This window comes from Osmerus eperlanus, chromosome 4, assembly GCF_963692335.1.
Source record: "Osmerus eperlanus chromosome 4, fOsmEpe2.1, whole genome shotgun sequence".
NCBI classification, from domain to species: Eukaryota; Metazoa; Chordata; class Actinopteri; order Osmeriformes; family Osmeridae; genus Osmerus; species Osmerus eperlanus.
This window is the reverse complement of record NC_085021.1, coordinates 18,942,809-18,969,122: the sequence shown is the minus strand read 5'-3', so window position 1 is coordinate 18,969,122 and position 26,314 is coordinate 18,942,809. Positions and strand designations below refer to the sequence as shown.

The following is a 26,314-nucleotide window of genomic DNA, read 5'->3' as shown; positions in this document are numbered from 1 at the left end:
AGGGTTGCAGTCACCCCGTTAGTTTTTCATTAACGTTGGCTGCCACTCTCCCATGATGCATTGGGTGTCAGTTGAAGGTCTCCTAAAGTGAAACGAGGCAGCCCATGCACGGTCCCTCCAGAAAAAGGCCCAACATTGCAACACTGGGTATCGCCAGATGGGTTTGCCTGCTTACGCACTCCCGCCTGTAAATCGCTTGGCCTTAAAATGACACAAAATACTGAAAAAATATGACCATTAGTTTACTCAACTATCTTTTGTAGCACTGAGCTACAGCCAAGCTGGAAGTTTCAGGGAGGGAGGACATTCACTAGACATTCAAGTTTTACTATTGTAAGATCAGAGTCAATGACAGTTGAAATCCTTTATTATTGGTCACACACTAGAACTACTATTTAAGTATAACATAACGCATATATTGATTACACATTTACACATTTTTACACATTTAAATAACATATTTTGTTGTTCTTTGGTCTCTTTGCTTTCACGGTGACGATTAGCGAGGCTTTTGCAGGGCCTCACATCAGTCTATCATACTTCAGCCCTTTTTCCTACTGAAGGAACTGCCTTGACATGACAACACTGCAGTGTTGCATGAAGGGGGACCGGTATCTTAGAGGGATACTGCGATTGTACGACTGTATATGGTTTAGGATGGTTTATAAAAGTGAAGATGCTTATGTGGCTCAGTCAGTGCATGTAATGGAGCTGGCACTGTGGTGGTCATGTGGGCCAGGAGAGAAGACTGCCGGGATCCTTGGCTTTCATTCTAAGGGCTACCAGACCTGAAGGCTTGTACTCTGTCTCTGGCCCAGGCTCAAAGGAGTGCGCCCCCAGGCCTCCTGGGAAGCTATGCAGGGAGTAGAGGCTGTTTATTCCTGGGTGGTGAGGTGGGTGGTGGTGGTGGTGAGGGTGAGGGTGGCTGGGAGACGTAGGCATGCCCATGAAGCCAGGGAGGTTGCTGTGGGGGTGGGAGTTCATGTAGGGGCTCATGCAAGAGGACGGCATGGCATCAGCGGCTCCCAGGACGCAACCCCCGCCGGCCCCTCCACCACTTCCTGCCCCCGCCCCCGGCCACAAGTTGCTCTGCATCTGGGGGAGGGTCAAAGGTCACGCTCATTACATTTCCCTTGGAAGGACCTTGCAAATCCTTTCTGCAGACATGCCTTAAAACATTTCCTACCAAAAAGGGTTTCAACTGATGTAATTAAATGTTTGTGTGATTGGTTAATTAAATTAAACAGACACAGATTTAGGTCGAGACAGCTGGTTAATGAAAGAGCGTGTGAGACATCGTGATGACGTCAAATTATGGCAGCATTCATAGCGACAGTTGCCACCAGCAACCTATATGTGAGTGTGTACCTGGTACGTGTCATGGCGAGGGAGGAGAGAGAGATCGTATGAAGCTGCAAAGTGATTGCGCACCTCCTGGATCTTCCCGTAGCGCTCGCGTTTCCTCCACTTGGCTCTGCGATTCTGGAACCACACCTGCGGAATGGAGAACCAGGACATGGCATCTGTAATCAGGTCTCATGTTCGTTCATTTCACACATTAATGTTGTTAAATATATTCCGGCACCCCTGTTTTACTCCTTTTTTTTCAGCATGATCAATAAAAAAAATTCAGTTCTCTCACAAGGAGGCTTGTGAGAAGAGCAATGAATGCATTTGACTGAAGAGAGAATCCTTGAACTGACATGTGGTATGCAGCAAGGCATGTTATTTATTGGCATATAGACTAGTATTAATAGACAATATTAATTAAGTTAATATTGTTTTAATGTTTTATCCATAGTCTGTAGTTGGTTTGTGTTACCTGTACTCTGGCCTCTGTCAGCTCTGTCCTAAGGGCCAGCTGCTCCCGGGCGTAAACATCAGGGTAGTGGGTCTTCTGGAACACCTTCTCCAACTCCTCCAGCTGAAAGGTACTGAAGGTGGTGCGGTTACGACGCTTCTTGTTCTTGCCTGATAGGTCGATGGAGTCAGCAATGGAGTCCCCTGGTAGACCATTGGCTTGCTCCTTCAGCTTGATGCAGCAGTCGGAGCCAATCACAGAATAGGCCATCGGTTTGGAGGCTGATTTTTCTGTAGCTGAGGGAAACCCAAGACAGACATGGATCAGGGGGAGATGAAGGCATTTCATAGTAAAACAGTTAGTTATATTTTATGAATGCATATTTTAAATGTATGCAATTAAGGGAAATATACACGTGAAGCATATCTAGTGGGAAGCTGTAATTTTACAACAGAACTGTTCATACAAACCCAGCACACCACAGAAATCTAGATGATAAACAGGATACAGCTATGTGAATGTAGCTTTACTCAGGAGATATGACTAAGACCAGGCAGCGGAAGTTGGGTTACAAACTAAAGATCTTTCCCATGTTGTCTCCAGGATCTCCTAACTCCCAAACCCGAGGTGCTCAAAAATCAGTGGTTGGACATTTAACAGTTAACCTAGTTTAGATATAGTTATCCTGTTATCCTGTTATGGTTTGGTTATTGATCTGACCAGACACAACATTCCTGCTCTCTGAAAACACTGTTTCCCACTGTTTTGACAAGTTCAGTAAAGAAAAGACTTGCATGTGTTTTGTTTGTTGGGTTCATACAAATGTCATGTTTGGAGTAATTTTGAGGACATCTAATTAATTTCTTTAACTTAATGTTTACCACTTTTTTTTATCTCTCTCACTAGTAGAAATTAAAGAAATTTAATATCTTATGCTGTAGTCAAAATTCTGAACAAATAAGTTAAACCTGTTGAGCCCTGTGATAATTCTGCTTGTGTGATCACAATATATTCTAATATCTAAAATGGCAGAAGCCCTCATCAAGTCCAAGAGCACTGGTAAGCTGTATGGAAGCTTACAGTTTAAATGGCTATGGTTGTATTCTAACATATATTGCACATCTTCAGAATATCTATTCATATTTCAAAGCCTTTCATATACTAACTCTAAAAACTGTGCCTGGTTCTCTACAACTGTTGGATGTTGTACAGATTTATTGTTTCTCCATGAGTCTCTGATGGGAATTCTTTGTCTTCAGTCTCGTGTCACAGGGGACATTTGATGAGAACAGTGCTTTAGCTTTCGCTTAATTTAATTAGGACAAAACAGAGCAAGCTTTTCACCACAACCTAACATTCCTCTCCATGTCCATTACATCCAACCTCACACCATCATGATTCATGTCGAAGAGAGTATTTTTCTCTTAAGATTCTCCACAGACTCTACAGGCGTGAGGGAGAAAGAGAGAAGTAGCTTTTAACCTGTCAAAATCCCACATCCTCTCTCCCACTGTAATTGGAGATATTAAAATACACATTCAAGATAAAGTCAAGATGAACATGTGTTCGTGTGTATGAGATGAACAATGCTATTCCAATACGGTGACATCATAGGGGAAACTTGAGATGTTTTCCCCCTGGCATTCCACTTCTGGACATAACGTACTGCACCATAGGATCTATAGGATCCCATGTCACTACATCTAGAAAATATGTACAATTTAAATATTGATAATTAAAAAAATATATAATAAAAACAATCAACAGAGTTTTACACATAATAACTGGTAAAAAAAATTAACATGGAAACTACAAATGAAAATGACAATTCCCACATCCCTCAGGGTGCATGACGGTGAATTTACAAGAACCAGGGTGTCCCCTCTGTCCTTTAACATTACATTCCTTTACTATCTTGCATTGCTTTAGCATCGCCTTGAAACAGTCCTCTTCACCAGTCCCATACTAATCCTCCCCTTTCTGCAATAGACAAAACAGGAAGACATGTCTGCCTTTGAAGGTGTGTGTGAGTCTGTGCCCCAAAATGGTCACCAGCAATGAAGTGCCATGCGTGGACACACTTTATCTCTTCCCAAATCTGACCCAGAAAAGGAACACAGCTCCAACCAGAGGCCACACATTTTTATTCACATACAACCACATTACCGGCTCGATTATTTTGTTCTAAAATAGTATAATCTTGAGACAAATTGTAGTTTTAAGAATGTATGTGTGTGTGTGTGTGTGTGTGTGTGTGTGTGTGTGTGTGTGTGTGTGTGCGCGCGCGCGCCCGTGCTCATTTGTAGAGTAGATTAATGAAAAGTACAGAAATGGAAATGTGCAAGTGGTGTAAAATTATTTATTCAAAGCCACAGGAAGTGCTATTGTGTTTTGTTAATAAGGTGCACAAAGACTTCTGTGAAACCGAGCATGACATTTACTGGATTGTAGATAGTGGAATAGAAAGAATTAAGGACTCTGCTGTTGCATGATTGTGTTATAGCTGGCAATAACATTAATTAAACTGCTATATTAGAAAGTTATTGTCAGATCCAATTCCCTTCCTTAGCACATTGATTTAATACCTACAAACATCAATAAATATAAATGGATTTCCTAATTCTGTATTGGTTTAATATGATGGTATATAGAAATACAACATTTGCGTTATCCTGTGATCTGCGTCATTATTGCTTACTTTTCAACTTGTTTTCGGTCCTGTTTAATCTATTTCCTTTTTCTGTAAGCAAAATATTTACCACATTTGATAGTTTCTGCTCAATAACCTTTAGCTTTGATAATGTTGGGAAAGAAAATGCATCAATAGCCCATCCAAATATGGGAGAAATTCTCATTTGAGGTCACCATCGTGACCAGTAATGCCAGAGGTCTCAATTTCGAATCACTGCCGTCGATCAGATGCGATGCAAAATTTTCGAAATTCAAAGTGATATCAATGTCTTTTTTTTACTGCATATTTGGTTAGACATATAGTCTAGTAGAAGCTGGGGTTGAATGCGAAAAGGCCGGTAGCCCACTAATCATGGTTGTAGACGGCTGCCAAACTGACCTTTAACCCGCTTCACTTAACATCAGAACTAATTGTGAAAACGAGTGTCAAGTGCAAAGAATACTTGCTGACATGTTTATTATGTTGGGAGTGTGTCCGCCGCCAACTGTGCAATAGTTAGGCTAGTCTTATTCGACAATGAATAGGACTTTCATGTAATAATGCTTCTCTTTTGTAAAGGTTACCTTATATCTGACTTAATAATTGTGAAATGTAGAATATTGATTGGTGAAGAATTAAATTTCTAGAAGTTACCTAAAATTTAGGTGAGATGGTCTTGTGAACGGCCTTGGCCTGTGCCAAAGTTCGAGGTTGCAGGAAAAACGCACTGTCTTTTACATTTGTCAATTATATGGTTTATTCAGGCCTTCATGATCACGTTGTGTAAGCATAATATGATTGAACCATTTGGCCTAACTGTAGAACGCGTTATTTCCCAGGAAATGTATTTAAAAAAAATTAGACTACAGCAATTGTGAAAAAATATGTAGGCATATACGGTATTTAACATCCGTGTTATTATCCGTAATGCCACTGTGTGTTTGTGCCATGCATGGCCACAATTGGGTTAAGTAATTAAATAAAATGTCAACTTACCTTCTGAATTATTGTCATAAAACGAGCCCTTTCCGGATATCGATAAACCTTTTTGGTCCTGGTTAATATCATCCAAGTACTTAGTGTGTTTGGAGGGTGAGGAGCGAGGGTTCGTTGAGCCTGTGCCGTGCGTAAAGTCCGCGGGAGTGTCATTAAACCTTCCCATGGAGGAGTTGTAGAAATCACCCCGCAGACTGAGACGGTGCTGAAGATGTTGCGATGTTTTCTGTAGTGCATCACAGGGAAGAAATGAGCCCGAAGCGTGCTCTAAACCCGGTGAGTTTGCCGGCGTTGTCCTGTTTGCCGGTGAAGAGAAAGACAAACAACTTTCCGTCTCCATCCTATGGTCCAGCATTCACTTTAACGACTTGGGTCCTTGTGAAAGCGCCTGTGTGAGCGCGAGAGAGTGATTTTTTCTTCTCTTCTTTTCAAGTGGGTGGGATTTAGAAGATCAGAAACAAAGACCCGTGAAACAGTGGGTGTGGGGTTGGGTGGGGGCTACGAGGACAGCAGTCTGATATAATCTGCGAAGAATTTAATCACGTGTGATTCCTGTCCTTCGAATTGACCATAATTCCTCGATCATTTAGTTATTAAAACTGATTCATTTGGTAATGGGAGGGAGCATTGTTTTTATTACAGTTAGAACTGTAAATATTTTACGCACAGCAAGCGTTTACGCATGGCGACAAAAACGTTGGACACAAGTTTTAAAGAGTGATGCACTATTGAAGTTGTTTTATGGTCACTGATTCTTACCAATACTGTTAACTAACTAGGGTTATTTCTTCTGAACTCTCAAAGACCCATTTGCTCCTAAATATGCTGTCAACGGTATGGGTGTCTTTCAGAAATTGTGTTACATGGGAGAAGGTCCCCTTCCATTTTACATTTTAGGATTGAGAAAATAGCCATACCGACCAATGTGGGCTCAGAAATCACTAAACGCAATTTCTTGATATAGTCTATACTATCTTACATTTTACCAATAGCTTACAATATTTACCAATTGACAACATCTAACTCAACCAACAATTCATAATAGTCATATCCGTAATATGTTCTACTTTATGTCTGCAACGACGGTCATATAACCTTAATAACCCACACAAAATGAAAAATACTTTTTAACCTGTGCATTAATAGTTACTTTTATGGGCCTATAGCGCAAGCCTGAAAAAATGCCCACCCACTTTCAAGTCCACTAAACATAATTTCTAAGGCATTGCAGTGGTTTTATTTCTGTCTGAAACGACTTTCATAACCTTAATAATATTCATCAAATGAAAATCACTTTTGAATATATGCATTAATAACTACTTGTACAGGCCTAGCGCAAGCCTGAAAGACGTGTCTACCACCCACTTTCCTGTCCACCAAACACAATTTGTACAGCAGAATACTAAATCCATATCCAATCCGCAAACGGCCAAAAGGTCTCAATAGCAACGTAATGTTTTGATAACGTTTTGCTGTGTACGATAATGCGATCTCCAGTAATTGTTCAAATTATTTTAAATACATCCTGGCTTGGAGAAAGGTAGGCTGACAATTAGCGTATAAGAGGGTACATATATTAAAAGTTTATTTACTAAATTCGTTTGTTTGCTTTCGTTTGGAAATAGTCGTGTCAAAACGTGGAGAGGTTATTTATTTTTGCTACACTGGATTTGATTAAATACCAAATGTTTTGTTCTTTTTTTTTCGTTTGTCTTTTTTAATGTATTTTTTTTTACAGATTATATAGGCCTTCCTTTTATTATAACATACACAAAAGTGTCTACACAATTCAATCAAATCGTCCTTTATCTGGGTTATCGACACAACTATTTACCCATTTCAGGTTCTTAATTCAAAGTCCAAAGATCGTAGGCCTAATTTGTCAAAAAAAATATATATGTTTGAAATCAGTAATCATTTCAATTTGATCAATTTGCTAAGTGATAGAAAATGATCAATGCATTATTATTGTACTAGTCCCTCAAGCTAAATCATAACTACAAGAACAACAATTGTGATGTGAAAAGGAGCCCAGGCTTAGACGAGTTTTTCCATGTAACTGTAATGATATGTAGGCCTATTATAAACCCACAATAATTTTAGTTTTTGTTTTCAGTAGCCTTAGACCATTAAAGTATAAGACTTGAACACTAGAAAACACTACCAAGGAGATTTAACCATTAAAAAAGCGTTTTTATTCGTTTTATGTATGTATTTTTCACAATAATTAGTAGCCTGAAGAATATTCTAACTATTCTCACAGAAAAAAAGAAAAACTGTCACTGTAAGAAATCCCCCAAGTAAAATAAAAATGTCAACTAGCAGTTGTTGGTAATCAATGTTAATTGGTTATGGTTGGAATTTTCTACTAAGTTATTATTATCAATAATTATCATTGCACACATATCAACAGCACATAAGGAAATAACTTTCTTGCTCTAAATGTAAGCCAGCACAAAGTTGGACAGTCCTTGTAAAATGCAAGTTAAATATAAACGATCCAAAGACTGTTGATATTGTCATTGATCTCCAATCTTTGCAAGCCATCTCTAAACACGGTGCACTTAAATGGCGAGGTTGGTTTTGAAGACGTTTTATAATCTCTGTGGATACCTATGAAGGCCGCGGCAGAGCCCGACTGATGGACAAGTGTGTAAACATGGGCTCTGATTGCTATGGGAGGGGAAACATCGACACAAGCTCCATTACATTTCGTTTTCAGCTCAGAAAGCTGTCAGCAGTAGGGTGAAGTGTATATCACTTCTACACTGGACCCACACTGTGCAGTGCGAGAAAATGGTCCACCACAGCAGAACTGTGTGTGCAGTTAGTAAATCACTCACTGTCAAATAGTTAACAGTAAATAAAGCCCTTAAAAAATGCAATGGCCAATGACTGGAATTATGAATTTGCTGTGTTTTCTCTGGAAGTTGTGAAATCATGCACTTTGGAAATGCATTTTAAATTTCCATGTGAGGAAAATGACCCTAACGATGATCCCATGCTTCAGTTTATCTGTTAGATGGTTAAAAAAAACCTACTACAGACTAAACAGCTTTAAGTTCTAACACGATTGCAGTTGTTAATCTTAACAAGATATACTGTACTGAACAGTACATTAAAGGATTGCAAACATCATTGCATTTGCTATCGTGATCCAATAAAAGTTATTACAAGCCATACAGGTTGCGAAAACTACCTATAGGTTGCTGCCAAATCACAAAGACATGATTGTTTAACAAGTAGGGAAGCCTGGCTTCTTCAGGCTCTCCATGATTTGTGTCCTTACACGTAACCTAATTAATGTGCAACATGACTTAGATTAGTAGTTTGGCGGGAGTCAGGTGGCTGAGCGGTTAGGGAATCGGGCTAGTAATCAGAAGGTTGCCAGTTCTATTCCCAGCCGTGCAAAATGATGTTGTGTCCTTGGGCAAGGCACTTCACCCTACTTGCCTCGGGGGAATGTCCCTGTACTTACTGTAAGTCGCTCTGGATAAGAGCGTCTGCTAAATGACTAAATGTAAATGTAAATGTAGTTTGGGTCAAGAGCACACAGGGGCTGGTGAGAGTGTGTGCTGTCCAATTACTCAGACTCCCACCTTCTATCCTCCCTATTCACCATGTTGCAGTCTAAGTGGACACTTTGGACCGCTTCCATTTCAAGCTCAATAGCCTCACTGGGAAAACTTGAAGGAGATGAGAGCAAGCTTTAAGAGAGAATTGTGTTGCTCCAATCTCATGACAAGCATGTCCACCGCAGCCTCGGGCGACAAGAGAGCTCTCAAAAACAGACAGCTGTGTAAATGCATTCCAGCAATGTGGGCACAGAAGAAATGTCTGGTGTATGATCTCTGAGTCGCTCCAGGTACTGCCGGTTTCATGAAACACTTGTGGAGAGAGAGAAAGAGAGAGGGAGAGAGAGGGAGAGTGAGAGGGAGAGAGAAAGAGAGAGAGATGAAAGGGGTTGTGGGTTCTTATTTGCAGAGGAATACAGTACAGTAAGTCTCTATTTACATATTAGAACTAGAGAACCATCTCCTTATTTCTATGGCAAAAGGTGATTATTTGACCTCAAACCAAGTAAAACAGTAAAACCCTTGATAATATCCTACTATCTAAACTGTAGTATGTGAAATAGGCTTGCATCCTACCTCACCAAAGAAACATCCAGATTAATCTTTGCCCAGTGGTAAAGACCCGTTTGAGCAAACAAGAACTATAGTTCCTGTTTTACCAAATGGCAGCACGCTTCCAGTCTCTTTCCCCCCCCTCTGATCACCCAGGGTCCTAAGCGCTGGTCGTCTGAACCTGTCCTTGGCATGACCCTGCACAGGAAATCAGTTCAGCCTGCTGGGACTCCCCCCCTCCTCCCGGCCCAGGGCACAGACAAACCCTGGATCAGGGTGAGGCTGACCCCTTTGAGACCCTCCCATCCCTGTGGCCTCAGGCTAGGTCACCCCCTCCTCCACCATCCTAACCCCACCCCATCCTACATCCTGGGTTCTGCGAGTTACAGGGAAGGTCTCCGTCACACCCTGTTACACCTTACCCCCCACCCCATCCCCCTCACCACCACCATCCTTCATTCCTTCACCAAACGCACGCACACTCACGTAAACTACATATATATTGTAAGGAACACTGCAGCTTATAGTGTAATACACCTTGCGTGTTAGCGAGTTTCAAAGCCGCACCTGCAGGGTTCAGTCACAGCTTGCCAGACAAGATGGCTGGCAAGTGAGTTTAATGAATGGTTGTGGGGGGGAGGGGGGGTTAGAAAGATTGAAAACTGACCTCTTCCATGGACGACTTGGGTGATCCTGATTCCTCCAACAGCTTGTGGATGGAGAACTGACGTGCTACTCGTCAGATGAACGCAGCTCCAGACACCCAGTACCGGCCGGCCACTACTCTGTTTGGACTGAGTGTGCACATTGTCAACACATGCTGTCTGCTGTCTTTGTCTGGGTATGAGTGCCTGAAGCCCTTCCTCTCACGTTTAGGCTGGGTGACTCAACCTGAGGTTTTCGTTAGAGAAGGAGGAAAGGCCTAATTCAATTATACACCATGAATGCACAGAGATGATCCCATATGAGTGGCCTGTGGGGCCCCGCTTCAGAGGGATCCCTCACATAGACCCCCCCATCCACGGACTCACAGGCCAGCTGAGGCTCTGACTGACAGGCCTTGACCCCCATGGTCACCCCAACCACTGGAGAGTGGTGCACTCTGGGAAAGCCATGTCTTGGAGAGAACAGGCTTGTGATGGGGCGCTAGGGGCAGGGGAGAGGAATGGGGAAGTGGGGTCACTCACTGTCCTCTTCGCGACCTCATGCTCGCGTCTGATTGCCACCACATCGACATCCAGTGAATTTGACTGAGAAGCAGAGGTCTAGATCTGAGGATTTGTCATATCTGGTTCTATTGGAGTAGTGTCGGCAGTGACACGGCACTTGTTGCCCAGGCGGGGATGGAGCTGCATAAAGCAGTGCTTGTGTTCAAAATACTCTTGAACAGTAGACCACATTATCTACTGAGTTCGGTTGACTTCGCATTGAAGACCACAGCCGATGATGTGTGCCAAATTTAAAACCTCTGTGAATCTTACTGTCATTTGTCCCGTGTTATATCTGCAGTTTCACCGATTAAAAGGGCAGCAAGGGAGAAAAAGAAAGTTGTAAAAAAAAGCTCATATTTAAAAATCATTGAACAGTAGCAGAGCTTGTGGAGTGCTTTGCGTCCACAGGAACACAGGGTTATGAAAGCTCAGTCTATCATGATAAATGTCTTTGTGGCCCTTAATGAAGCACAGGCCAGAGAACCCATACTACTGACTCCCAATCTCCAGGAATCCAGAAACAGGCACCTTAACAGAACCATCTGGATATCAGCTAGGCTCTGAACGCAGTGGACGTGTGCCAGTGCTAAAAATAAATAATCCCTAAATGTGTTTATAGTGGATGTGGAACCGCTGGCAAAGCATCTCTGTGACCCCCGGGGCCGTGATTGAATTAGAGGTGGACGAACAATGGACATGAAACATGGATGCACAGCCATGGGATTTTCATTAGGCAAGGCTAGAGGACAGGATCGTCCTCTCAGGTCCTTCAACCTCCAGCCACGTAGCCATGGAGTGTCACGGTTAACCTCTTCCCCTAGATACAAGGTCCTGACAAAGGAGAGCCTATGTCATTACATGTGCAGGTCAAGGTAATGCTAGATTAGGCCCCTTTGACTTTAAGTGTCTATATTCATCCATGATTGTTATGTTTGAATTATGATGAGTGGCAGGATACATCAAAATATACAGGGTATTCATAAGGGAAGCAGTAGTCCATTTGGAAATACGGTGTTTAGACTTTAGTTAGGCTACACTCCCAACTCATGTCTACCAAAACAAAGTTCAGGCTTGCTTGAAATTTTTAATGTTTGTATTTATATATTTTATATTAATTTGGACATAATCTGGCAATAGAAACCAGAATTTTACAGTCTAGCGAAATTTAAAAGATATATAGATATATAGATGGTCCTGCAACAATATTCCTATTTAATGGATAATCAATCATATCAGAGGTGTATTGAATTAGGCATAAACTATTTAGCATAGTTTACTAAAAAGAAAATCGCTAAATGTTTATCCTACTTCAATTCAGCAAATACCACACTTTTAAATTTAAATTTAGCCTATATAAAGCCTAAACTCATGCAATTAAAACAAGACGAAACTAAAAAAAAGTATTCTATGGGGAAACTACGAATTTTGGACTGCACGGCAGTTGTTTATTATTTTATTGTATCAAAACATAACCTAAGCCTGTGAGCTACATTTAAAAAATTAATTATGATTCAGCCTTTAACGGTTTTCAGTTCCAGTGCCACTTAGAGTTGCTAAACATAACAGTGGTACATCATTGTTATAATACTAATTCTGCAATTTCACTGAGTCGTGTGGAGCGTAGCCTACAGAAAGAGTCAACTCAGATTGTAGCCTAACTGAAGAACGGATGATCAAGCAGAACAGTGACAGCACAATCCATCTCATGCCAGTTCTCTGCCGCTAGACTGCGACCAAGATAAAACTCGTAGTCTAAAATTGGAAAATTAATGATAAAAAAAGAGAAGCTACATCAATCCAACCAGATCCCGGGGGATATTTTTCCTATGGAAAACCACATTTAGAATTAAAATAGCCATTAAAGGTTTATTTATGACAAACAAATTAAAGCAATGCTAGGCTGTAGCCTATCTATGTGGATTGTCTGACAAATCACTCATCCATAGGTAGGCTATTGTCTTCTAAAAAATCTAAATGTCTCACCGTCAAGATATAAGGCTATTGAGAATTTTCCACCGATAAAATGTGTCAAGGGTTTTAGTTCATTTTGGGGGCAAGACCTAGTTTCTCGTTGTGTGTTGGCCTACGATGTTTCCCGGGGTTGTCCGACGTAGGCCTATATCAGATTAGCAATCAACTGTAAAATGGTAGCCTACTTTGTAAACGATTAGGCATTGAGCGGATCGGTATCTGTAGTACGCTAATTTGGTATGCATTTAAATTATACCCTTATATTTATGAAAATATGGTAATAAAGAGATGTATTTAACAATACAATTTCAATTAAGCACCATAGAGATACAGTAGGCTAGGCTATAGGCGCAACAAGTGTGAGTTGGAACCTTACCAAAGACGCGCATATTCTCAAATCCTGTTTAAGGAAAAAGTGGCATACGGCTTTTGAAAATTAGCCATTCAATGGAGGGAATTATACCCACCGTGAACCTATCTGTGGACTATTCTGTACAGTCTGCTTTCATTTGGGAGATTTTCCTAACGTCCCGATTAAAATTACCAAAGGAAAATGTGATAAAAGTAAGTGGCTTATTAAAAGTGTTGCCCTGTGGGAGTCCTGCTGGTCGGGAGGGAGGGAGTCTCATGTTCCTATTTGTGAGGAACTGCAACTGAGCTCTGGAGAACAGTAGAATAGAACGGAGAAGCCCAGAGGACATCATTTTATTATTCTTTCTTAAACTTCTCTCTGCTCTAGCTAATAAATAGAGATAGCCTACTGTACATTCAGATTTTTAGGCCTTCTACTGGTGCTGGTAAACACCTTGCCTGCTTGGTGACTATCTGATCTTATCTGACCTATTTAGAGAAGGCCTCAGAATTTTAAAGAGGAAAGACTAAGCATTTTTTCTTGAATCTTCAACGGTTTTTGACTGGTGTAAGCACTTAGCTTTGTTTGCTGGAGGGAAACAGGCAAAGAGCCATTGTGAAGGGGGCAGAGGGATGGTAAGCGTTGGTATGCTAGCCTGGGTATGGGTTCTGAATGTTCTACATGCCAACCCCAGGGTTCAATGCAATGCAGCCCTTTGTTTTCAGCCAATCAGATGCAGCTGTGTAAGCCCAGTGCTACAGGGACAGTGGGGGTCGCCCACACGGATGCTCTAGTCCATCCTGCTTCTGGTGCCTGCCTGAGGGTCCGGGCACAGAGCATGACCCCTAAAACAGCCACCCACCCAGACACGGGCCTGATAATGGAAGCCCATTCACTCCCATCCCTCCTGCTCCCCCAAATTATGGCCAATGTTTTGTCTGAGCCTAATGTCAAAACTCTTTCTCTATTAAATACCAGACTCCCCATTTTCTCTGTCTGTCTGTCTCTCTCTCTTTATGACACACTCATACACACACACACACACAGACACTGTAGGCCAGTGTGTTGTTTCTCAATGCTAGCCATTAGCTGGTAGGAATAAACACACCAACTTAGAAACTAAAACATTGTCTGCCATCAAAGGATTATTGCACTTACAGTACAATCTGCCATGTATCCTCTGGCCATAGACCGAACCAAGCATCTGGACGTGGCATGGTGTATCTTTTGGTTATCCAGCCATCTTAGAGAGAGGTTAGAGGTGTGACCCCCACTCCTTCCACACATCTTTTATACTACTCTGAGCTATGGATTTTGGTTGAGAATGTCTGCTTTGGCACGTTCTAAAGGGACTGTCATTAGAATCTGCTGGAGAAGCAAAGCGAATCAGACAAAGTGACTTTATAAATAAAAAGGAACATGTTGTGAGAAAAATAAGGACCTTGGGGTGTTTTAAGTGGTTGGACAGAAAATAAACTGTTTAGAATTACCCTGCACATCGAGGAATGGAAAGCAGCTGTTAATTCCGAAACCGACTTGGATGATTTTGTCACGATTTGGAAAACCTTTCAGCAGACTCATCATCCGGACCTCTGAGCTTGAACAACAAACACATGAGTATTCAGTAGAATAATTCCTTCTTTATGTGTAAAACAAAGGATCCCGCCATTGATCTGCTGAAACATACAGACAAGTCTCATGTAGAAGTCGGTAGTAGGCCTACAGTTCAAGATGTGGTGCGTGAATTAAACAACGTGACAAAGGTCCTGAAGCTGCAGTGAGTTTCCGTGGGTCTGCACACATCTCTGAGCACGATACATCGGAGACGATATACTCGCCAGGGCCCAGAAAATCTAATTTATGAGTACTTCGCTGCAGCTGGATCTGTACTTCCGACTGTGGGATTCTGTTACAGTTAGCCCAGCCAACGTAGGGGCTGAAGGAGCTCCAGGAGTGTATGTCTGGTGTAAAACTTCAGTAACACACACACACAACTGAAAGTGATACTGCGACTGTGACCGACGTGACTGACCAGAGTGATCCACGCGGGCCTCTCTCAGAGGTTTTGTCCAAACAGCTAATGTGGAGGAGCTCTGAACCTCAGCAGTCAAACAGAGTGATGGCTACTCTCACATTTCCCCTGCATGTTGGAAAGTACGGGTTATTATGGGATGGATATGGCGGAGAAGCTCTGCCGTGCAACGAGCGATCGAAACGCGTGGAAACTGGAGTTGTGTGCACTGTGCGAAAATACTTTGTTGTCAGAGCCATCTGTATGGTTTCTGGCAGTGAATGAGAGTACCTTACCCACTTCAGTAAACAGCTTAGGATCCCTGCCTGTCCTCACTTTTCATCCATTCTAAGTCTCAGACAAGATAAACGTTTGGTAAGAAGATATGCAGGCCTAGACAAGACAGTTGACATTCTCGGAGTAGGATTTCAAGTGTTGTATCTGTTTTCTTCTTTATTAGAATCTTCTCTCAAGGAAATGATTAGACCTAATGCTATTCAAAACAAACAGTGTTGCTGACCACTTTCAACTTTCACAGATCAGTCATGGTTACTGTATGTTTTTGTGGTTTGAACTGTTTTCACTGAACTATTTGTAGTGTGCAAAACGTCATAGTAGAAGTGATATAGGGATTTTACACATCCGATCCCTCGTCCTATACTATCTTTATCTCTCTCTCTCTCTCTCTCTCTCTCTCTCTCTCTCTCTCTCTCTCTCTCTCTCTCTCTCTCTCTCTCTCTCTCTCTCTCTCTCTCTCTCTCTCTCTCTCTCTCTCTCTCTCTCTCTCTCTCTCTCTCTCTCTCTCTCTCTCTCTCTGAGAATGATTAACCACTGTACTCCTGCTTACAGGACTGACACTGAACTCTCGGTGCCCAGTCGGTCAACCAACCCACCAGCCAGCCAGTCAGTCGCCCCCCAGACCACCACCCCTCAGGCCCTGTCTCTAGCAGCCTGGTCCTGGCCTCTGTGGCCTGGCCTGGGGGGCCACTCACCCCAGCAGCCCCTCTCTCCCTTTCAGACTCTTCTCCCCCTGTGCTTTCAAAAGCTCCCTGTGTCACCAGACTGATTAAAACAAACACAGACCCTATTTTGGTATCTAATCCAATTGTGCTCTTTTTTCTTCTAGCTGGCCCCGGAGCATGCAGGGTATTATGTGTCCTGGGAGCTTGTGCCCCCCCCCCTTGTGACTGATCTTATATTTCAAACACTCGGGGACATCACATATGGTGGGCAAAGAGTAAATAAAGTCTTATTAAAACTTCTTTTTAGCATCCATGTGTAAACAGGATATCGTCTTGGTTGTGCTCCCTTACTTGGAGTGGCGATACCAAAGTGGTGTGTGCGTGCAAGTATTTACACGTATGCGTGTGTGTATGCCATGGATGGATACCTGTTTGCGTGGTGTGTTATGAGGATTTGGGAATGAAAGTGAAGGTTTGTGAGGGCGACCCCTGTAGAGGGCTGTGGGGGGGGGGGGGGGTACAGAGAGGAGACAAGTGTTTATTGTTATATTAGCAAGGGCATGTATGCCTCACCAGGGCAGCCCTCTCCCCCTTTGACCTCCAGCACAACTCAGTGAGCAGTTAGCCTTGTGCATCCTACCCAAGTTAATATAGTAGCTAGTGCTGCTGTATGGGTTTTACAACAGAGGTTATCAAGAGACTGTCCTCAATGCTCGTGGACAGAGTTTATCTCTGTTACTTAGGGAGTCAGATGGCTGAGCGGTTAGGGAATCGGGCTATTAATCAGAAGGTTGCCGGTTTGATTCCTGTCATTGATGAAATGACGTTGTGTCCTTGGGCAAGGCACTTCACTCTACTTGCCTCGAGGGAATGTCCCTGTACTTACTGTATGTCGCTCTGAATGAGAGCTTCTGCTAAAATAAATGACTACATGTAAATGTAATGTACTTCATATACACTGAACGACGACACAACACACTGTGGGTGTTCAGGGTGTAACCTCCAGTTACTTAACTGAAACTTTTCCAGAGTCTTTCCACAAGTCTGCAGATCCACTTATGGTCAGTTGAGACTTGTGTGTAACAGTTAGCTTACAGTTAGGTTAGGAGTGAGGCCTTCTAGTGCTGAAGCACCCCCCGACAAAACAAACAGCAGTTTCCGGCTGAAACTGGAGTTGCAGAGAGAATTAATTCAGAGATCAGCCAGTATCTCTGTACTGCTTATAGACATGTCTCTCCTGTCTCCAGAGGAGCCTTTCACACATTGAAGGTGCAAAGACAGTGAAAATGACAAATAATGGAAACTTTATGAATCAGAAATCACTACAGTTAAGCATTCTCTGTTTTGAAAAGATTGCTGGATTTGCAAGATGGATTTCCCAAGGATGATCAAGGATCAAATTAATTTATACTAGGCATTAATCAGTCCAAGTCTTTATTATGTTCTAATCCCCTTTAACAGTTAAAAGCTTGGTCAATAAATCACCTACTAATTTATGTCTTTTGTGTAGAAAGTTGTGACACCATCTAGTGGTGATCAGTAAACCTGCACATAAAATATGACATGTCAATGAGCATAACATTATGACACTGATTTCATCTCATTTTAAGTTCCCTGCCATTTAAGAAATCAGGTTCATTTTCCTGTATTTAAAAAAGAAGTTAACATGTTCTTTCTTTTTGGTCTTACATCAGTGTGCAGTCAGCTATAGTTTAATCCTACATCCTTAGCAAACCATGCACGTAGCAGCTCTCTGCAGTTAGATGTACGGCTTGTCAAATGATTCCCATACATGAACCCTTGTTGGATAAAAAACAGGTTTTATTTCAAGCCACAGCACGGCAATTGTGAAATACGGCCCATTACCTGCAGCTTCTCATAATAATCATCTATTTTCTCCACTGTCAGGCGCGAGACCCTGGACTCTCTATTAGGGGCCACTTCAATAGCTGAGAAGAGAGCAGTGGTCCGAAATATACGATGGGAATCATTCCTTCTAATGGCCATGGTGCTAGGAGTAAAGGGCCAGTCAGTGAGTTTATGAACCCCAGAACTGTATGTCAAAGCCCAGGAACCACGGCACTTTACGACCATGTCACTTTCCTCTGTAATGTGGAGCTCTAGTTGTTTATGATTGCAGTGGCAGGCCGTTGCCTGTTTTAATGTCTGCAACGGGAGATTTTAACATGAAAAAGATGCTTCTTTCTCTTGAACTCTCGAAGAGCACTTTTATGTCTAGGCTGCCACAGGTTACTTTTTTTGCGCTTACTAAATATTGCAACTCTATCACTTGACTTTTTACGAAAGTGAAGTTTAGAATATGATTGCAAATCTTAAGGTCAGGTGATCATTTCCTACTCTTGCTAGTGAGGAATGAAAACGTGGTATTCAGTTCCGCAGTAACAGATCACAATTGCTACAGCCGATATAAGCTCCTAACTTGCTGATATTATCACTGGAACAGAGACATCATGCCCTTATCAACTCCTTAACCCTGATCAATTGGGTGTGAAGACGGGGAGAGTGGAGGAGAGCCGTGATAATCAATGACTTTGCCAGAGGAAGCGTCTGGGTCATTTGTCACCAGCTGAGAGAGAGAGAAGAGAGAGGAGGAGAGAGAGGAGGAGAGAGAGGAGGAGAGGAAGAGAGAGAAGAGAGAGGAGGAGAGAGAAGAGAGAGGAGGAGAGGAAGAGAGAGAAGAGAGAGGAGGAGAGAGAGAGAAGAGAGAGGAGGAGAGAGAGGAGGAGAGGAAGAGAGAGAAAGCTGGAGGGAGACTGAGCTGTCTGCTGGTGGGTCTGGCTGGTTGCCAGGTCTGCCTTGGGAACCGTCTGAACTTCTCTAGGATTTATCACCATGGCTTCTGGCCTTGAGGAGGGAAGGAAGGGAGGGGTAGTAGCACCCCTTAACAATTTAGATACACACTTCTTAACAAGTGTACAGCGAGTTGACATGTTTTAAGATGGATGTGTCAATCAAGTCTGTGTTAATGTCGGAAACATCACCTTTCCCCCCCCCCATCGCTGGTATGTAGAACAGTGCAGATGACTTTCAGGAGTTGGAGGGAACCTCATCTGCTCAGCTATAGGCCTCGTCTCTCGGGAGTGCTGAGCATGTTTACGTCTCTGCTTGTGTGCGTCAGCTTGTGTGTACGTCTCTGCTTGTGTGTGTCAGCTTGTGTGTACGTCTCTACTTGTGTGTGTCAGCTCGTGTGTACGTATGTTTGTGTATGTTTGTGTGCTTGTGCGCTTATACGTGTGTATGTGTGTGTTTGTGAGAGTGTGACTGTAGCTCCCGCTGCAGCCCAGATGGCTCATGGCTCAAGTCCCGCCTCTGACACGTACGTCTGCCCGAGACACCGCCTGGCAGCAGGATGAGCGGCCCGGGGAGAGGAGGGAGGATTAGAGATATGGTAATCATTCTCACCATCGGCTGGCAGACTGGATCGACAGTATAGTCTGTGTAGCTTATTAAAATTCATCATCGTTATTCCTCCTCTGTGTGAAGTAAAGCAAACTTGCTTTAGCCTACGTATTCTGTAACATATTAGATGAGAAGATATCATCTTTATTGTTTCTAAACGGGAAATTGACTTGGAAACATCGCATAGAAAACTATCCCCCTAACTCTCACATGCTGTGAATACAAACACATACATGCATCATCCTATCACACCTCATATTTTATCATACCACTCAAAAGCTTGTTCAGTTACCTCTCAGAGCTTTGATTACCTGAGTTATAAACTGATAAACAGATCAACAGAGCTGAGAAATGTGATGCTTATGGGTATTCACACACGTACAAATTGAAAACTGTAAGGTTAAAATGCCTCTTACATTTACATTTAGTCATTTAGCAGACGCTGTTATACAGAGCGACTTACAGTAAGTACAGGGACATTCTCCCCGAGGCAAGTAGGGTGAAGTGCCTTGCCCAAGGACACAACGCCATTTGACACGGCCGGGAATCGAACTGGAACCCTTCAGATTACTAGCCCGACTCCCTCACCGCTCAGCCACCTGACTCCTCTTGATGAATGTAGGCTTAGGAAGCAGGTCATTGTGTGGGAATAAGCTTGACACCCATCTCCTCCATTTCCTACTGATTACATTTAGCAACAGTCATTTTGTGCAGATGTGTCCTTTGCCAGTAGAGGGCACTGCCATATCACAGTCCTGTAAGTAATCTTTCCCTGAAAAACATTGTATTTATTTAAGCTTGAGGTAAAATTGCAATGCTTTTCTTCTCCTCCCATAAATAAACAAACAAATTAATGAACTCATGAATCTATGAATCGTCTAATAAATAGATTTGTTGTATTTTAACTCAAACTCTGTCTTGCCTACAGGAACAAGGAATAAGAGGGTATGAGTCACTACCCTGCACCCTAGTTTTGGAGTGTGCACTTATAAGTACACATGTGCATTCAAGCATGCAAACACAATGCATTTCTCAAAAAGAGGCTTAGTTGCTTATAGTTTGCTTTTAAATTGTACAATATGAAAAAGCAGAGAGAGATACGTGAATACTGTATTCATCTTCAGTTGAATACAGGAACGTGACCTGCATGCCCTGTTATTTACGGTACCGTTGAAACAGGCACTGAATGAACATAAGAGGTCCCCTTCTTTCTTCAGCTCCTATCACAGACATCTGCTCAGGGCAAGGCTGGTTAACCAGGATATTGAGACAGAAACAGCACATAGCAGACAGGTATGGCAGAGCTCACAAGCATCATTACACACACAAACACACACACAAACACACACACACACAAACACACACACAATACCATGGGCATGGGAGTGGATTGCAGTTTTGACCAATGAAAGTGTTCAGACAGTGTTCCATTTGGCATTGATCTAGCAAAATCCTGGCTACTGACAGTCGTCTGAAAATTTCAAAATTATTGACATAGCTAAAACATTTTAATTGAATTGAATGCACATTATTGATCGATGGGCTCTTAGTCGAGCTCTGATGAGCTCATTCATGTGCACTCCTCACACAGGGTGCGCTCAGGAGCCTCCATGGATCAGAGAGCATCCACGTAGGCGAAAGGATTGGAGTCAACTTCTCATTTTCTAAAGCAACCAATAGCCCATTACTAATTGTTTTCTCTGCAAGGACACAACCTCATTTGAATTTAAACTACTACAAGTTAATGTAATTGCAATTGAGAGTGAAAATAATGATTGTTATACACATATACTGATGCAGGACCATATATATATATATGTGTCTATATATATATTTAAAATTCTAAGCACTCAATTTGTATTTATTAATCTGAAATTAAAACAAAATATAGAGATTGTGATCAAAGGGTGCTTGATCCTCTGGTAGCTATCAAGATATAAAATGTGTGCGAAGCTACATACAGTCAGTAACCTGTCTTCCTTTGACCAGGCCCATTTCTTGTCTGTAAGTCATGTTGTTACAATGTGAATGTGCCAGCTCACTATCCCACGCAGAGTTATGTAAGCGGTCATTGAGCTACAGTACTGTATATTGGCCTCAGCCACAGTAGGTCCCTTCAACAGCCATCTGGTCCACTGGTGGGATTCTGGTCCATTGGAGAGACCCAGCCTTTGAATTTGGGTCATTTCATGCTGCTTGCTATGTCTTATGTGAACTACATCAGAAGCATTTCAGGTCTAAAATGTAGAATGTGACCTCCAGACAGTGTTTCTAAACGTCACAGAGGAAGGCGATGGAAGACGTGTTCTGAGGCAACAGCTGGTGATGTGATGGTGATGTGACTGCCACCGGAAAACACAATATTTGTGTAATTTCACAAGTCATTGCATCTCCCCAAGGGCATGACAAAGGCAATCCTTTTCTAGTTTCCGTTGGGATTACAGTATACGATTACACCAGCATGAGAGAACACTGGAGGTAAAAAACAATGTACAACTTCCTACTAAACTAATTGCAAAGTGAATGTACCATTCAGAGCAATTTGCATAGCTTTGTTCCAAGCTGACCAGAGGGATCAAAGTGTTGTAATGCTCTGCAAGGCTGTTCTGATCTCCTGCACCTACCCCCTCACACACCCACACACTGCCAGCAACACAGTTCGGTTGTTACGGTTTGTCAGTCATCTAGGAACTTGGCATTAGGGGCGCACGTTGCAATTTTAAACATGCATTAGTGACTAAGAAGGCAAGATATTATAGTCACATTTTCATGCCTCATGCATCTATTTGATTGATCCATTGATCAGCATGATGTATTTGTCTCAGGGGGAAAATGCTCATGCTATGTAACAAAGATTTAAGGGAGCCAGTAAAAAGTCAGGGCTGAAGGATGAGGAGTGAGTACTGGAGGAGACTATAATCCATATGTCAGGGTTTTTGCATCACGACCGCAGACAAAATGGCTGATAAATCCCACAATCCTGAGTGATGAAATGACTGAGACTATAATACATGTTCTATTTTTGGTTCTGGTGTCAGGGACGAACTGTTACCTCTCAAAGGGTCTTGTGAAGCTTAGCATATTTAATCTGTCTCTATCTCTCTCACAAATACACACAGTTTCTGTGAGGTCTCTGTTATCTCTGATAAATGATCCACATACTTCACAGGCCTGCCATGGGGCTCTTACTATTGATATAGGCTTTGTGCACTCACGACTACAATACTGTACGCACTTTGAACTGACCCTTACTTAAATCCTACCAAAGCCTCAATACATCCATGTCCAACCATATCCATTGACCATGCTGGCCCTGCTCTCCTGTCTACATCCAGGGTCAAAACCAACCCCTTATTTCTTGTCTCAGCCTGATGCCTGTACAAACACAGACATAACCATGGCAGCATGCCGAAACTGTGGGCGAGTTACTAAAACGCTGTTATCGATTTCACCAACCCACATTCATCACCGTTGTCAATAGCGCCCGCGGCTATCTGGCTGTGCTTGTCCCACCTGTGTCTGTTTCTTTATCTGTGTCGGTTTCTCCATTGGAGGTAGGAACCTTTATCACCGAGCTAATCAGGCCTTTCTCAAGAAAGCAGCTGGGTCAGATGATTAGTAAGCAGAGCAGAGGACAACACTAGGAAACTGTCTTTGTCTGTTGTGAGGCAACCCAGAGGAATGGAACATGGAATGAGAATCCTGACATGTCATATCCGACTTGTTTTGAGTACGGGCATCTTTGTGCACCTGTCTGAGTATAGAAGAGGGATATATATCTTTCTGGGAGTGTGGGAGTCTTCAAGGCACCTGTGTGTTTGTGTTTCACCCCACATCTCTGCCTGTCTACTCTCAGAAGTGCTGGAGGAGGTAGCCTAGTCTATGGGTGTAGACGCTCCTCTCCTTTCCACTCCGTCCCTCCACCCTCTCATCTTCCCCCAGCTTCTGCGTCAGCGCCCGAGGGGTGTAAGTGTCAAGACTGACGGAATTAAGACCGCACCATTGGTGGTAGGTAGGGGAGAACGGGGAAGAACATTCTCAGTGGGCTCGTGCCACAGCTGTGTAAATATACCCCTCTCATTAACATGGTTTGACTCACCTGGTGTTTACCATCATTTTTGGATTTGTACCCTGGCAACCACAGCCTCTGGGGCCAGAGATAAGGCAGTGTTCCTCTGGCCGGCTCTTGTAATAAGATAAGCTCAAATACGCATCAGCACCCTCCACAGTACTTAATCATTTCAAATAACAGCATCAAACCCCTTTTAACACGGTGTAACGATGCATCATTGTTCACCTGATATGTAAATATCATATGATATTCATTTCAAGGATCAAATCAATGCCTGTAAGCCAGATGATAAGAGTAAGTCAGGCCTCTAGTATGAGACTCTGCTTAGGGTTTGAATCATCACATTCCTCTCATCCGGTAGGTCCTAAACACCTTCAACCTCACAGTAAATCAGGGCATCTTAATGAGTGTCTCGTGGTAAATGTACTCTCCAGTCTAACGCCCCATTACCTCGTTATGACTCTCAACCCTCTTTTAACTGCACATGAAATATAAAACCCTGCCTCCAATGGACCAACTGGCCGACAGGCATTGCATCATCTTCCTCAAGGTCAAGATAGATCAGGGTGACAGGCTGTAGCAGTCCTTTGGTGATTCTTCTCCAGTCTGGCCCTTTGTCCATATCTAGACAATGGGACAGTTTAACAGAGGGAGAGTGTATGACAATCTCTGCTAATATATCCAATCTGGTTATAGTACAGTTCATTTTTAAATAGGTTTGATGTTTCTTGGCAGGTTTTCTGGGGTGCTCATCCTATATATATTTTCATATAGCTCATTAGCAAATAATCCATTGTGTCATTTCAGAAACAGGCAGATCACTCACCACTCTGTCTGCCAGTACTGGATGAGTAATACTGAAGCAGATTTGTTGTACTGTCATGAATCACAGGACAGTTTGTCTCCTGTTACTTAATGTAACGGCTGGAGAGGAACAAAAAATGTCACCACCCTCACACACACACACACACACACACACACACACACACACACACACACACACACACACACTTACAAACACACATTTACAAACAGAACCACACACAAAACACCACCATGCATCATAGCTGCATACAGCAACACAGCTCCAGAACAGCACATGCATTTTACTCTGTCATATCCTGTGAAATGGCAAGATATAGCCTACAGTACATCTCACTACTCCATTCACAGCAGTGATACAAGAGAAAGCCAGGAGGTGCTAAAAATGTAGGAAAAAAAGGGAAAAGCTCACAGTGAGTAACTATCATGTGATCTGGGGTTGCCATAGCAACTGATCCCAGCAGTCAGCCCTTGGAAAAGTGAGTCACATGAGGGAATGGAAGCAGGCAGTGTGGTGTTTGTGACTGTGCACGCTAATGTATTGTGTTTATATACCTTGTGTGTGTGTGTGTGTGTGTGTGTGTGTGTGTGTGTGTGTGTGTGTGTGCGTAAGTGTTCACATGTCCGTTCTTTTGTGATGATACGAAATAGTGTGTGTGTGTGTGTCGATTTGTGTATGTGAGAGAGAAACAGAGAGTCTGTGTGCAGGTGTGCCTATTGATGTGCATGCGTGTGTTCACACCAAGCCTCGTGATGCACAGGGGCACATGCACACCAAGCAGACCAAGGATGCTCCTCCATGCTGGTGGATGTGCTCTGTGTGGGTGGATGTGTTCTGTTTGGGTGGATGTGTTCTGTGTGGGTGGATGTGTTCTGTGTGGGTGGATGTGCTCTGTGTGGGTGGATGTGTTCTGTGTGGGTGGATGTGTTCTGTGTGGGTGGATGTGTTCTGTGTGGGTGGATGTGTTCTGTGTGGGTGGATGTGTTCTGTGTGGGTGGATGTGCTCTGTGTGGGTGGATGTGTTCTGTGTGGGTGGATGTGCTCTGTGTGGGTGGATGTGCTCTGTGTGGGTGGATGTGTTCTGTGTGGGTGGGAAGCTAAGCAGACCAACAGTCCTGAGGCTCGATGAGATGAATCCCTGTCACAAACCATACCTTTCAACACAGTGTCTTTCTAACCAAATAGGGATCCCCCAACATGTAAACAGGGTCCACATGTTCCTGTGTTTATCTCTACATCGTTTCTCCATGAAGCATGATTTCCCACTCTACACCACATAAACTTCTTAATGAATGGGTTCCAAACTGAGTTGTGTGGACAGCTTTGTGATACTAGGAGGAGTGTCTACTTGTGTTCCAGTGGGACTGTCTCCACTAGCTCTAGAAGGGGCTTATCTTACTTGCGCAGTATCTACCGTGGAGAGACTATCTTCCGAGGAGATCATGAGCTAGTAGAAAACCATTGTCAAATCATTTCAAGCACGATTGTCATGGCTTACTCTGACTGTTAAGTACGGTATATAAATGAATGGCTCCTAAATACTTTTGTACATTCTACTTTTTATTTAAGATCCGAATATTTTTATTGTATACACCTTCCTGCCACAGTAAATTCCTGTTTGTGTGAACTTACATGGCAAATAAAACAAATTCTGATACTGATTCTGAAATACATTCTGTAGGATGTTATGTATTTTTTATATGGCTCTACTAATGGCTGATGCAAGAAAAAAGTCATCCACACTGAAATATATCCTTGAGAAGGACAACATTATTCAAAACTCCATAAAAATACTCAACAGAGCAGAAATAAATAGAACCAAGGACACAGTAAATCTCTGCTGTCACCAAGAAAAATGACTGCCACAAACTCTTTTAAAACCACAAAGTCTCTTGTA

General features: G+C 42.6%; 1 protein-coding gene across 1 annotated transcript; it reads right to left on the bottom strand.

Annotated features, from left to right (window-relative positions):
- Nucleotides 1-394: 394 nt before the first annotated feature.
- On the bottom strand, nt 395-5,832 carry alx3 (ALX homeobox 3). The gene is made up of 4 exons (XM_062459941.1): nt 5,469-5,832; nt 1,823-2,097; nt 1,369-1,494; nt 395-1,095 (listed from the first exon to the last, which is right to left on the bottom strand). The coding sequence occupies exons 1-4, from the start codon at nt 5,821-5,823 to the stop codon at nt 727-729; spliced, it is 1,125 nt and encodes a 374-aa protein (XP_062315925.1). The 5' UTR covers nt 5,824-5,832; the 3' UTR covers nt 395-726.
- Between the last annotated feature and the right edge of the window lie 20,482 nt (nt 5,833-26,314).